General features: G+C 36.7%; 1 protein-coding gene across 1 annotated transcript in view; it reads left to right on the forward strand.

The window, feature by feature from the left end:
- The first annotated feature begins 8,628 nt into the window (after positions 1-8,628).
- The window catches only part of TINAG (tubulointerstitial nephritis antigen), an 85,544-nt gene continuing 79,082 nt past the window's right edge, over positions 8,629-15,090 (forward strand). Inside the window, 5 exon segments of the mRNA XM_030315731.2 lie at positions 8,629-8,766; positions 8,769-9,044; positions 13,927-13,990; positions 14,659-14,724; positions 14,726-14,746. Of these exon segments, the coding sequence (XP_030171591.1) occupies positions 8,700-8,766; positions 8,769-9,044; positions 13,927-13,990; positions 14,659-14,724; positions 14,726-14,746 (494 nt within the window). The 5' untranslated portion in view covers positions 8,629-8,699.

A 15,090-nucleotide genomic window follows, 5' to 3' on the forward strand; every position in this document is an offset into this window, starting at 1 on the left:
GGGGTCCATGAAATTCTAAAATAAAATTGTTTACAAACACATTTAGACTATTCAAATATCTTACAGAGTCATGCTTCAGCCCTGCCTGACGATAGGTAATGTCATTCATCATGACTTTGACCATCAACTGTATGTTGATGACTTCCAAAATGACACTTAGCAAAGACGGAAGCCAGCTCCTCATTAGACATCTTCATCTGGATAACTCATCAGAAAATCAAACAGTAACTTGCAAACTGAGCTAAACTTTGCCCGAAACTGCTTCTATAGCTAATGCTACTATCTGGTCATTTACACCAGAAATCTGAAACTCATGCTAGACAACCCCTATTACTTTATTCCCATATACATTTAGATAATTTATAAGCATTAGCTCCTTTATATGTCTCTTATTTACTTTCTATTTCAGAACCATTTCTCAAGGGCAAGTTCCCATGATCTTTTGCCTAGATGACTATGGTAGTTTCTGGACTAATCTCCCAGCCTTCAATGCCACCCTCATCCGATCCAACTTCTATTCTAACATAATTATCTACCAAAAATGCTATCCTGGCTACATCTTTGTCTTGTTATGGATCTGGAATAACTTCCTATTGCAAGGATTCTTTATTTACAAGTATCAGACACTGACTGGTTAGTTTAAAGTTCCCCCAAAAGGATTTTTGAAGGATAGTGATATTAACAGAAATTAAGGAAAAACTGATCAGGATCTTAGTAATTATGGGCAGTTTGGGGAGTCTCAGTATCTGAATGGCTCAGTTCTATCTGATCTATATACCACCACTCCAGTCAAAATTCAAATTCTTAGGAGAAAGTGACTGGCTCAGCTTACATCGTTGGAGACCTTTGGGAGGTGGTGAAGTTAAAAAAGACTGATGGTTTCACCAGGACTACATGGAATGGGAGAAGAGCAGACCTCCAAAGGAAAGTTTATACTGTTACTTTATGAATTGTTGGGTGAGCAAAAACAACTGACTCCTATCCCCTTTCATTTTTAAAGTGCAGTCTCTGCTTAGTATATTCTTGTCATTCAAGGTCTAAAATGATCTGGCCCCTACCAGTTTTTCAAATATATCATGTGTTTTCTGTTTCTCAGTCTATAATTTTGAAACACTTTACATGACAAATATCCCTACTTGCTCTTTAAGACTCCCCTGAACTGTAATTTCCTCAGTATTGTCTTGCCTAATTCTACCTGGAAGGATTGACCACTACCTTCTTTTTACTCTCATTAAATCCTCTTTATGTCCCTATAACACTTAACAAGTCTCATTGCAATAAATGTTTGTTCGTTTGAACAAGTTAGCTTCCCTGGCAATACTGGGTTGTTCTTTAAGTATTGGGATTAGGTTTATTAATCTGTATTTGCAGAATTTAGCTATATCTAGAATACATTTGGAGTTCAACATATTTTTTTTAAGAGAGTGAGTGAATATAACTGCCTTTCCTCAAAGCTACACGGCTAGAAGTGCACTAAGAGAATGATCAGGCCTATGTGTTTTAAGTGCCTATTGTGAAATAAAAATTTAATGTTTTATTAGTTCTGGAGGTAGTTTTTAGCATTCTCCATTGTTTCCTGTTTAAATATATTGAAATTAGAGTTTTTATGTGAAAGAAAATTTGTTTTTACTCACATGCACAACTTCTTCATCTAATAACTTTTTTTCCCTGTTAGCTTTTTCTCCATTGTAGTTTCTTACTATCCCCTTTGCCTTCATGCATTTTCCTTTATTTTTCCTTTTTTTTTTAAAGTTTATTTTTGGGTCTGGTCATTATAAGGTTTGGATGGCCTCCCTTTGTCCACATCAAGACAAAGAACTGGCAACATAACCTATGTAGGAGGTCTTGAACCAGAGTGGAGATGGTGGGGGGTAAAATAAGGCCTTCATCAGGACTTCTCTCTCTCTTGCTTCCAGGCCCAAATGGATGTATCTCATGGCTCATTAGAGGTTTCCTTTGGTGCCTGATGGTCTACGTAAAATATCCTCTCTAGCTATCTTAATCTGCAAATACAATTCTATGTTTGAAAATTAAAAAAAAAAAACAAAACAAAACGGAAAAGGATGTTAAAATTGCTATTTTTCAAAAAAGTAAAAAGCAAGAGAAAAGTAAGTGTATTTAATTACTGTAAAAGGTTAGAAGGTTTTGAGCAAAATTTCTAAAGCCTGGACCTGGGCCTAGAGTCAGTTGGGGACCTATTGCAAGATCCTCTTTTCCATTTCATGGATCTGCAACATTTTTCATTCTTTTCAGTGTTCTTAGTAATGTATCATTACAGACCAAATCTGCATTAATAGGTAAACTTCACAGAAGAGTGGAGTTTCACTTGAGTGTTTTTACAATGGAAATTAAATCAGTGAGAAGCCCTATGATCCTTCCCTAGATCTTTACTCCCTCACATACTTTCTCCAGGATTTAGGTGAACATTTAGAAAGGCTGGATGGGGCAGGGAAATATGCACTGAGCTTGGAGTCAAACACTCCATCACTGGCTGTGTGCCTTGCATAGTCACTTGAGCCTCAGGCCTTCATGTATTAAAAACTAATATGGGGCAGGGGGGTGCCTGGGCGGCTCAGTTGGTTGTCAGACTCAATTTCAACTCATGTCATGATCTCAGAGTTGTGGGATAGAGCCCCACTTCAGGCTCTGCACTGAGCATGGAGCCTGCTTAAGATTCTCTGTCTCTCTCTCTCTTCTCTCTCTGCCCCTCTCCCCCACTCACATTCTAAAAAATAAAAATAAACTATTGTAAGGATAATAATTATAACTGCTGCCATTAAGGATGGTTGCAAGGATCAAAGAAATTGTGTGCATACACTAACATACCATATGCATTGTGTTTTATACAGACATATATATATGTATAATAAATGTATATGGTAATTATAATGTGTCAAGTCCTCCAATATGTCTCACAGCCCGATCCAAAGACAACTGTACCTTGTGGTCAGAAGTTTTCTTTCTGTTTCTTTGAAATCCTTTATTCTAAAATTTAAATGAACTCAGTGGAGTAGAAATAAAAAGATGTTAGCTTCAAATAATTAATTGATGGCCCAATGTGTGAAGAAAGAACACTTCATTTTTAGCAAGTCTTATCTCTATCCTTTCTTACACCCTCACCAGTCCCTCATGAGACCATCTAGGTCTCTTATCAAGGTGAAGGGTTCAAGCCCCAAACCCTCAAAGAGGAGTTAATGTTACTTAAGCACTTCACCAAAGAGCACTTAATACCACTGGACATTTTTGCAGACTCCATAATTCACAGGAATAAATATCTAATGATAGAATTTAAGCCAATAGGATAAATTATTTTCAGCAAGCCCCCTTTCTGTTCTCTGTCTCTCCTCCCCTTCTTCCCCCCTCCCATTCAAGTTTGTATTTCATGGATTTAAGCATACCTGCAAACTTTCATTTATGAAAATAACTAAAATTTCCAGTGTCCAGGCCATTTTCACAATATCCAATATCTTGTGTTAAGAAAGTTATTTGATTTACTTCATTATTCCCAAGGAAAAATCAGAAGGTTCTGATTCTCTCCATTCTTCTTTGTGCAATGGAGGTTATAAAAATCACAGAAAGGAATGTGGCACTTTTCTTATCTAAAATATAGCTCATCCAAGGATAATGGTCAAGTTGGAAGAGGATGTGGCATTGTGTACTCACACATCCTCCTCTCTCTCTCTTATATATCAGGTGTCTTCTCTCCTCTCTCTCTGTGTATATAATATATATATATATATACAGGTTGAAATAACACCTCTCTCTCTCTCTGTGTATATATATATATAACACAATAACATATATATTATATAAATTATATAATATATATATATTATATAACACCTCTCTCTATATATTACTGCTGTCGTTAGCTGTTATCTCAAGTGACCATTTATTTGAGGTCCAAATGATCAACATTATATCAATCAAAATTGCAAGTAAACATAATAATTTATTTTTTCTGATTTCCTGTTCTCTGAAAATTTTTTTGTAATATTGATAGGAAAATATAGGATTCAGGAGGCAGAGAGGGAAAGGTTAGGACCTGAGGACCCTGGTGGGGAAAAACACATATTTTGGAATAATGCTGGGAGCATCTGACCAAAACAAACCATCTCAGGCATAAAGTCCCTCTTAAGAAATGTAACAGACACCACCTTCCCCCTCAGGTTACCCTCAGAATTTGACAATCAAATATCTAACTAAAAAAAGGAAACATAAAACTTAGGTTATATGAGGAACAGAATGACCAGTATAACTCCTCACACAATGGAGTAGAGCCAATCAAGAAGGAAAACCCAGTACCCAGAGATCCATCCAGCAGGGTAGAACCTGAGAAGGATCAAGGGGGAAGGGAATGAAGGGGCGACCAGAATTTATAAAACAAAAGCCCTTGCCTATAGTCATGGGTATTCACCTTCCAATGCCCCCCTTTATAAAGAGATTCTACTATTCTTACTTCTGATCTTACACTCTAATAAACTTTGCCTGCTGCTCATTTTGCGTCCATTCTCCAAAGTGGCGAGACACTGAACCCTGGGTATTGAGGTAAAAAAATCCTGCAACAATATGTGTAAATGTGATAAACAATATGTGTTATCAATGGTGTCATTCTGATGGTTTTGGTCAGACAATTCTTTGTTGCGGGTTCAGTTGTGCATTCTAAGATGTTCAGCAGCATCCCTAGCCTATACCATTGGATGTTTGTGGAGCCTCTTCAGTCAGGTCAGTAGAAACTATCTTTAGATACTGTTAAACTTCTCCTGGGAGGCAAAGTTACCCTGTTGGAACATGGTCTAAAAGAATACATGGTAATAGAATTGGGTCAAATATGTCTTTCATTGTGAAGTTACTTTGCAGAGATATTTTAAAGCTTTTGTCAACATAGAGAAGATGGGTTGGTAAAAGCAAGATATTATAATTCTGTTAGATACACTCACCAGATGGTGGTAAACTACAGTTATTTAGCCATATGCTATAAAGAAAAAGTTAAGGAGCCACCATCCATCTCTTCTGATTATGGAACTCCCACTCTTGCCTTACGAGAAGGGCTATATACATGTAGATATCAGAGATAACTCTTCCAAAGAGTGAGGAAAGTAGGGTGCTTATACACCAACTCCTCTAGGCATTGTTTAGAGATTGCTTCTGGGTCACACCGAGGGTATTAATTCTTTGTTACTTCTGACTTGTTATGCAGTGGGGTGGTGGGGAAGGAGTGGGCTCTGGCCATTAACTCATATAGTGGGAATGTCAGCTCTCTTGTCCTAAAATGGTAAGGATGGTAGGAATATGGGCAGAGTGAAAACAATGTATGATACAATCCTACTAACAAATTTAAGGAATTGGATGATAGAGAGGTTGATGTATAGAAACCAAGAGATAAGGGAAGGAATAAGATAAAGGCAGCAGACTAAAAATTATAGGTGGAAGAATTGCCTAAGAACAGGATGATACTTTATGTTATGAGTCTGGAAGGAAGATGGGAAAGATGGCTGAAAATATAGATAGGTTTATGGGTTTGATTACAGGAAGGTGTGTGATGAACATTTTTTCTCTTTGTTTTCTTGGTAACCTCAGAGAGGAGGTCATCCCTAGAAAATGATGATCTCTAGTAAGTTAGGAAAGTAAGGTTTGTAATGGCCACTAAGGGAAATGGGAGATAGTTTAAAGAAATATGAGTAGTATTTAAGAGCTTAGCTGAGACAAGAATACAAAAATTTGTAGTGGCACCAATTCTATGGGCCCTTGGATCATCTCCAACAATACTCAGTAGATGTGTGACAAGGGCAGAAAAAGCACATTGTAGGATTCATTGATTTATTGGATAAATATTTACTGAGTGCCTAATATGTGTCAAGCACAAAGTGCTAGAGATAAAACAGTTAACAGGCAAATTACAGATAAACAAAAATTCTGTGATTTTGTAGAACTTAACATTCTGGAGGGAAAATACAGAAAATAAGATCAGTGAATTAAATTATAGTATATTAGTGTTAAGCACAGAGAATGGGGATATTGAATGCTAGGGCTGGAGACAAAGTGTCATTTTATTTTATTTTATTTTATTTTATTTTATTTTATTTTATTTTATTTTATTTTATTTTTTTAATGTTTATTCATTTTTGAGAGACAGAGAGTGAGAGACCATGGGTGGGGGAGGGACAGAGAGAGACACACACACACAGAATCTGAAGCAGGCTCCAGCCTCTGAGCTGTCAGCACAGAGTCCAATGAGGGGCTCCAACCCACGACCGTGAGATCATTACCTGAGTCAAAGTTGCTTAACCGACTGAGCCACTCAGGCGCCTTGAGAAAGTGTCATTTTAGACAGTGTTGACAAGGTTTTTCTGAAAAGCTTCATCTGAAAAAAATACTTGAAAGAGGTGAGCAATGGTGCCAAATGGATATCTGCTAAGCATGTTTCAGGCAGAGAGAAACACAAGTGTAGAAATCCTAAGATAGGAGTGTGGTCCACATGTTGAGGAATGGCAAGGATAGTGTGATCATTTGGATGAAGATGAACAAGGGGTAAAGTGATTTAAATTGAGCCAGAGAGACAGCAAATGTAGAGGTCCATCTTGTAGAAGGTCTTATAGTCCATGGCTTTTAGGTTCATTTGGTGTTGGAATTGTTTGAGGGAAGATGAGGTATGAGGACTAGAGAAGAAAAGAATTGAGAACATTGATGAACACATAGTTTAAATCAACACTGAAGGGGCACTGTGTGGCTCAGTCAGCTGAGCGTCTGACTTTGGCCCAGGTCATGAACTCACCATTTGTGAGTTCGAGCCCCACATCGCGCTCTGTGTGGACAGTACAGAGCCCACTTCAGATCATCTGTCCCTCTCTCTGACCCTCCCCCACTTAGGCTGTCTCACTCAAAATAAATTTATATCACACTGAAAAGGAAAGGGAATTCAAGAGTAAGCAGCTATAAAGCCTTATAAATAATGGGAGGAGAGTCAGGAAAGAATAAGGTTAAGGGAGAAAAGAGTTCCTAGGCAGACAATATACTTATTAATGGTGGGTTTCATTTATTTAGCATGTGTGATTGTGCCAGGTACTTTGGGTATTATCTCATTTCAATCTGCCACCCACATGACAGTTTAAATAAATTCAAATTTACAGGTGAGTAAACTGAGGCATAGAGAGATGAAGCCAAAGACATGCTGCTAGTGTGGTGACACAAGATTTGAACTCCATTATTAGTCTCTTAGGCTCCAGTTTGTAATATAGTGCCAAATGCTGCAGAAGATTCATGTATGCTAACGATGGGCACAGGTGTATGGGAATTGGAAATTAGGGGGTCCATTGGTCACTTGTGGTGAGAACGTTGACAGAATTTTGCTGTAGTTTGGTGACTCATTTTGGGATATGAGAGTGATTATGGAGAGTGATGCCAAGATCATGTAAATTTGAAGCAAAAAACATAAAGGGACTTGCACTAGTTTATAGCCAGAGAGGAAGGGGCAAGAAATATGAGTGAATGTCGTGCGAATTGTATAATTTATGGGGCAAAGTCAGGGAACAAGTCTGAGGAGTTGGAATGATGAATTCGCTTTGGAGAAGATCCTTGTTTTATAGGAAAATAACTGAGGACCAGAAAGGAAATTGTGAACCCAAAGTCATAAAGCCAATTAAACAGTAGCCAGGGACCAGAGTCCAGGTTTCCTGATTGTCAAGACAAGTCCTTTCTGCTAGGCCATCCAGCCACTTGTGCTGAATCATCGTCCACTGGTTACTTATCCCAAATCCAAAGAGAGCTATTGTAGTTAATGAATAAACACAGCATAACAAAACCCACTGTAAATGCACAGCTCTACAGAAACACTAAAGACATCTTGACCTTTGGGTTCCCTTCATGACTCCCTCCCCTGGCAGTTTCTTTTTTTTTCTTTCTTTTTTTTTTTTAAGCAGCATAGAGATTGACTTTTCTTGACTATAACACGTCTTCCAGGTACTTCAGGTTCCTACACCACTGCCAAGTAGGAACCTGGGTGGAAAGAACTAAGGTCACCCTCAGGGAATTTCTAGCTGAATTAGGCTCCACTAAGCCTTGAAATCAAAATGCTTCTGGTAGGTAAATGGGCTACAGATGGGAAATCAAGCCAGTGTGTGACGGCATGATTTAGAGCAACTGTTACTGATATGACAGATCCTAGCAGGCAGCCTCATGAAAGCCTGTATTTTAGTTGCAGTGCAAGTAGGTGAAATGAATAATTGTGTTTTTGACTTTCCAATTTCCTATACCTTGCCAGTGGTTATTGCAGCTATAATTTGGGCCATGTGTATTCCAGAGAGGTTTCTGATTTAAGAATCTAGATTTTTTTGAAGGCAAGCAATATTTGATGTATTTCATCTATGATAAGATTTTATGTATTTATTTTTATGGTGATGGATATTTTTTGTGTCATATAAAATATTACACATTTTTAACTGAAGACATGACAAGGATCTATTTTTAACACTTACATTATCTTGGGCAAATATTGAAATTCTTGTTTAATGTTTAACTACAAGAAGTATACTCAGTTCAAGTAAAGGATCCATTTCAGGATTCAGGCTGAGTTGTCTTGATATTAGAATTCAGTGCTCCAGGAGAATCCCCCATCATAGAAAACAGGACTCGGAGAAGGGCCCCAAAGCCAAGAGTATTGGATATAATACAAATTGGGAGCCCTACCTGACCTCTAGAGAATGTGGACCGGATATAAGATCTTAATCTTTTCCTATCTTACCACAGAAATTTGGATGGAGAAACAGTATTATCTCAAAGAGAAGGAACTGATTTCACTAGGAATCACACCATTTTGGAAAGTCCTCGATTCAAAAGATCCACTTTCAAAGGACAATACTGTAGAAATTTTCGTTGTTGTGAGGATAGAGATGATGACTGTGCCACTCAGTTCCATGAGGCAAATGCACTGTGTTACTGTGATAAATTCTGTGAAAGGGAAAATTCTGATTGCTGTCCTGATTACAAGTCATTTTGCCATGAAGAGAAAGAATGGCCTCCTCACACAAAACCTTGGTATCCGGAAGGTAGGCTTGGGAATGTGTTTAAGCAGTCTCCTAGTTCATTACAAGATCTGTCCAACTCTCTTTACCTCTTCTTCTTTCCTGTCTTCCTCCCTTTTTTAAGATGAAGTGAAAAATGAATATTATGATTAAATAAATTTCCTTTCAAATGTTAAAGTGCTTTGGTTTAGATGCAAGATACCACATGTACTAGCACCTTCAAGAAAGTTCTGGTGTGAGGGCCATGAATGCTGGTCTGAATCATGTTGTGAATACTGACTCAGTGTATATAAAGGTTACTTAAAACTCTTTCTGTCTGTATGTCTGTCTGTCTGTCTTTCTAAAATGTTTTGACAAAAGGACTCAAGCTCTGAAGCGTTTTTGTGTGTAACCTTTTAGGGGATCTCATGGTCAAAGGTCTGGTCATTGGCAGATTTGTGTAACATTTTGATTATGTCACAAAACCAATGGACCTCTTAGCATTAGAACCTGTGGTATAGCAATGCCAGTAAAACCAGTGCAAAAACAAAGTCAAGTCAGCTACCTGCCTAAGTAATACCAAATAGACTTTCATGTGTATTTCTATTTTGTTTTGTTTTGCTAATGTGGGAATTTTTACACCATTGAAACAAAGGAGAACTTCATATAGAATAAGTGTAAAAGTCGAAGATTGAGTGCATAACTACAAATAATTCATAAAGGGATGATGGTAGGTACTATATTGGTCTAATTATAGGAAAATGGTTATAGATGCTGAGCAATCAATATCCAAGATTTGCAACAAACACAAAGCAACACACTTTTATACTTAAATAAAGCCTTATTTTGTTGTTGTTGTTGCCCATCACATCAAAGCTCCTCAGCAGAAATGCAGAGTTATGGTGACTAGAAATTACAGTTGAAGACAATTTAGGATCAACTAGGATTTGGCGTCCTTATTTCAAATTTCGGATGCTATTGCCTGCATTCTCAGTGATGTGAGTTTGCTGGTAAAACATGTATGTGATAGGTTAAAATTTCCACAGAACTATCATTTATCCGAGACCTTTGCCGCTACCAATATACAGCTCAGAAAACATCAAGTATTTATTTTAGCCTAAAAAAGTGGTAGATCCTTTACCAAGAATGGGGACTCTAGTCATTCATAAAAAAATTATTCTAGAATATCTTCACTATGCCAGGCATCGTACTTAGTGTAGGGACCACAATGGGGGAGAAAAAGGCAAGATCTTACTCTCTTTAAATGATAGTCAAGTTGCCATGGAGAGGGTAAGATTCACTATACCATTGTAAATTGTGATAAATTCTCTGAAGGAAATATTTAGGGTTCTGTGAAGTATATGAGAATGCAACATTAATATGTAAAATACAACATCAGCCTGAGGAGAGTGTCAGTGAGGGAAGACATTTAACAGAGACTCCAGGAGTGAGGAGAAGTGAGCTGATTTCAAGGAATACTGACAGAAAGGTGTTGTGGATCAGAGAGCAAGGAGCTTGGCTTGGTCCGGGAACTGGAATGAGGCCACCATTTCTGGAGAGTAATGGTTAGCGGAGGTTTGGAGGTGACATGAGATGAGGTTTGAGAGGCAAGTAGAGGACAGATAATGCCAAGATGTATAGGCTACACTAAAGATTTGAGATTTTATTCTGTTGTGAGGACTCATTGAAAGGTGTTAAGTGGGAATAGGGGTGGCCTCATGGGTGTTGAGTCTCAATATTACGTATAAGCTGTAGTGCTTTTGATGCGCTACAGTGTATTTTAGCTTATATGAAACATATAGCTCATTTAGGAAAGGAGCTTTGTTGTGAGGATAGAGATGATGACTGCTCCATCAATGTCCATTTTTGCTGGAGAGCTAGAATTCTGCTACAGCTTTAATTTAGCGTTATGATTTAGGTAGAATTTATATTCCAGGTATAGTTTTTATTCCATTCATTATAAAGGGAAGCAATTAATCATTTTTATTTAGTAGTAAAAAGTTCACATTAGACTATAATTACTTCTATGAAGGTAATTTGTTTTCTTTTGTTTTATCTTGTGAAAGTAGCTGGTTGAAAGAAAATAGCACTACACAATATTAAAAATCGTATAAAATTAAAATAAAACACAATGGTATATTATTTATACCAATTTGTGCATGTATAATGTGACTTTCCTCTGAGATGCTAAGTTGTTCATTCACTGATATACTAAATACTATTTTTCAGTTATCTAATTACATGGTGTTATATCTAGTTTTTTATACTGCAACTGTCCCAGGAGCTCTTTTTCAACCAGTGACTTAAAAACTATGTACAATATCTTAAGAGTTATAAAAATAAGTATGTCCTTTTTGTATAAACTGGATTAGGGCATACTGGTAAATATCTCTCTTCTGTGTGTGTGTGTGTTTTCTTTTCCCCCTTCTCTGATAGTAACTCCTAGTAATTACAGGGTTTCAATGTCAAATACAGAAAAAAAAGTGGTAAGAGATTGAAAAAGAACCAAAATGGATTTTTCAGATGAATCTTCTGGTGTAGCATATCTTAGAGAAAGAGTCTAGTATACCATCTGTTGTAAACAGACCTAAGTTAATTTGATTAACTTTTATGTTCATATTGGTAAAAAAAAATGTGTGTAAGCCACTGACACATCTGAATTGGATAAGGGCTGTTTGCTCCTTAACCACATTATAATGAAGAGAAGTCACAGTCCAAATTCTGCCATACACTGGTAGTTACAAAATCTGTATTGGTAAGCAGACATAGACCAATTCATACAACCTGTGTAAGCTTCATGAAGTCTCAAGACCCTGTCCTTAAGAGGTTCCCACATCTTCCTCGCTTGAATAACTTATTGGAGGAACATGTGATAATAACAGCAGTATATCATAAATATATAAGCAGTATAATAATAGCAGTAGGATTCTGTTACCTTTACAGTGGTGTCAAGGAATGAGAATGCCTCCTACCCAGTGGCTGGAAGTGTAGAACTTTTTAAAGATCAATAGGGTGGCACCAGGTCTATGAGTAAAGGCTTTTGACCTTGAGAGAAACATATACACTGTTGGGTATAAGAGTGGGGTATGATTTTTAAATATTTTAGTTAATCTGCATAAATTCAATACTATTAATTTAATCAACAACAGCTGATTACTTATATCCATCATGTTGATTCAAAGCCAGTAATTTTACCAATGAAAGCCCATTTCTGATGTTCGTTATACTGATACTCTAGTGTGCATCCAAAAATGGATAATGGAAGCACTTGTAGCAGCTGCCCTGGAGTCTGGACTTTCAGAGTGAATGCTAGTGTCCATGCCTGGGATGTGGATTCCTGATTGGACCAAGTAACTGCCTTCCCTAAAATGAGGTTTAGACCAGTGCAGATATTATAATGCATTATGATGAATATTAAAATAAATTACAGACATCATATCCTCTTTTTTTTTAATCAGTGGGCCAACTATTTCACTCTCCAAATGTCTGATTTGCCTTATATTGGATTAATGACTCTTCAGTTGCAAAACTCTATTAATTTCAACAGTCATTGGCTTTTTTTTTCTTTTGTCGAGATGCTCTGTGGGTAACCAATTTGATTAACTCACTCTGAGGTGCTTCATACACGTGTCATTGAGAAAATAAAGCCACTGGTAATTCTCTCATCTCCATCATCCTAAATTTCAACCTCCCTCTCTCTGGGTTACTGAGTCGATTCCTCCTCTTGAGCTCTGAATCCTGTCCTGTCTTATCTTTTCAAGATCTTCACTAGTAAAATCGTCTCTCTCCCTCTCTTTCTCTCTTTCTCTCCTAAAGCATCATTTTTTGCCTCCTTCTTTCTTGGATCAACGATCAATTTAAAATATGTTTTTCTAGTTCCCAACTTTGAAAAAGCCCCCCTTGGCTCCATGTTCTTAACTAGCATCTGTCTCATTTCCTTTTTTTTCTTTTTTCTTTGATGGTAAAATAGCTAAAAGAAACATCTGCTTCCTGACTTCCAAGTCCCTTTTCAATCCATTCCCACAGGATGCCATTCCTTGCTACTTCACCAAAATCCCTCTTGGCAGGGTCAAAGACTTTCACATCGTCAAATGCAACATTCATGTGCCTGTTCTCCTTTTCTTGATCTCTCAGTGGTACTTCACATATGACCACCCCTGCTTATGAAATACTTTTTCTCTTGCTTCTAAGGTTCTACTCTGGCATGAATTCCCTATTTCCTCACAGGCCACTGGTTACTTTGTTAACCCAGGTACTAATTTCACCTTATCTTATTGATGCTTTTCATAATGATAATACACCATTGATCTCTTTTGAGTAGTTTGTATAATCTGGTAAACTAGTTAACAACTAGTTTTAGTTAACTGAGAAACGTGTGGATTTGGAACGCAAATGGCTACAATCTTACTGGGTCATGAACTTTTTTCCTGATCCAAATCCTAAACAAAAAAATAGAATTTATCTTTAAAGGGTGAATTCAATGAAACAATTTCACATTTTGGTCTAAAACTCTGAGCTCCTTAACCTTGTCATACATGATTAGTCATATTCACTTGAGACTTGTTTAGAATTTTAAATGAGAAATGCCTTAAATTTATTCAAGTGCTGTTTTATTGCTCACCTATTTAAACACATTATTTTTTCAGTGTGGTTAGTAATTAATTCTGTTTTTTAATCTAGTTTTCATGCTTTATAAACCCTTTGTTGAAACATATTGTGCAGTTTTAAAGATAAAAGGTCATGGAAGCAAGCTTAGAAAAATTCTATATGTAAACCTTGACACAAACCAGATGTGAATTTTCATCAGGTTGGCACCAAGTATTTTTGCATATTTGAGAAACTAAACCGAATTTTAGGTTACTTGTTGTGCTAATGCACTTTATTATTCAATTTAGAATTTTCATTTGTTTACATGCTATGTTAACAGGTTGCCTCAGAGATGGCCAACCTTATGAAGAAGGATCAGTAATTAAGGAAAACTGCAATTCCTGGTAATGAATTTAAGTGGCACACAACTGAATTCTACTGTCGGTGTATGTTTTCTTCAAATAAAAGGAGTATTGTGAAATAAAACTGATATTTAAATACAGATAGAATCATATGTCCTAGGATATCACATATCTGTAGCTTTATATAAGCATGTTTCATTTTAACGAATGTTGAAAAATCTAACCACAGATATGCCTCTGAATGCCATAGTTTGTTGTTCATGACAGTGGCCTTTATTATACAGCAGGCCTGCATTAAATTTACCTCTTAATTATAAGCATTCTACAGGCAAGATATGCTAGAGGCCAATCGTGTTTCTTTGATCACAGTAACAACATATAAAAACAGGCTGCCTTGAAATGATTATTCCACAGAAAGTTTCCGAATACAAATACACTGAATTTACTGTCTAAATTATCTTATGTTTTCAAAATTCATTGACTGTGTGGTCATTTCATTTATTAATTGCCTAGGGCAGAAGTTAAGAGTATATTGAGTGGTAGCTAATGCATGTATTATTATTTTATTTTTGTCAAGAATAAAATAGGCATGTGGCTATCATTAATCAAGAATATGTTTTATGCCTTAACAATGTACAATTCTGGTTACTCATTTTATAAATGTACTCCATAAAGGGTAGGCCACTTTTGTGATTTTTGTATCTTTGCAGCACATGCTCAGGACAGCAATGGAAATGTTCCCAGCTTGTATGCCTTGTTCAACCAGAACTAATTGAACGTGTCAAAAGGAGACTATGGGTGAGAAAAATCTTGCTTTCTAGACTTTGGCAGTCTCAGTTACTTCTCAGGTTTCAAACAATGTATTTCTTATCATTTACTTCTAAAAATGGTCACTATTTCAAAAGAAAGAGTGGGAAAAATGGGAAGAGAAATAGAAAGACATGTAAGAGTGGAATGCAAGTAGTTAGATCTTAAATAGTTAAAAATTAAAACGCACAAAGAAATATAGAACAGGGTCATAAATTGTCTAGGAAGGAGCAGTGTCAGTGGTGTGAATGAGAGGAGTAGAGGAAGCTTTGGTTTGGATAAGTATTTGGGTAAAATTAGGAAGAAGGCAAAACATTGATTATTCTTATAAACCA

Source organism: Lynx canadensis, chromosome B2 (genome assembly GCF_007474595.2).
Source record: "Lynx canadensis isolate LIC74 chromosome B2, mLynCan4.pri.v2, whole genome shotgun sequence".
Lineage (NCBI taxonomy): Eukaryota > Metazoa > Chordata > Mammalia > Carnivora > Felidae > Lynx > Lynx canadensis.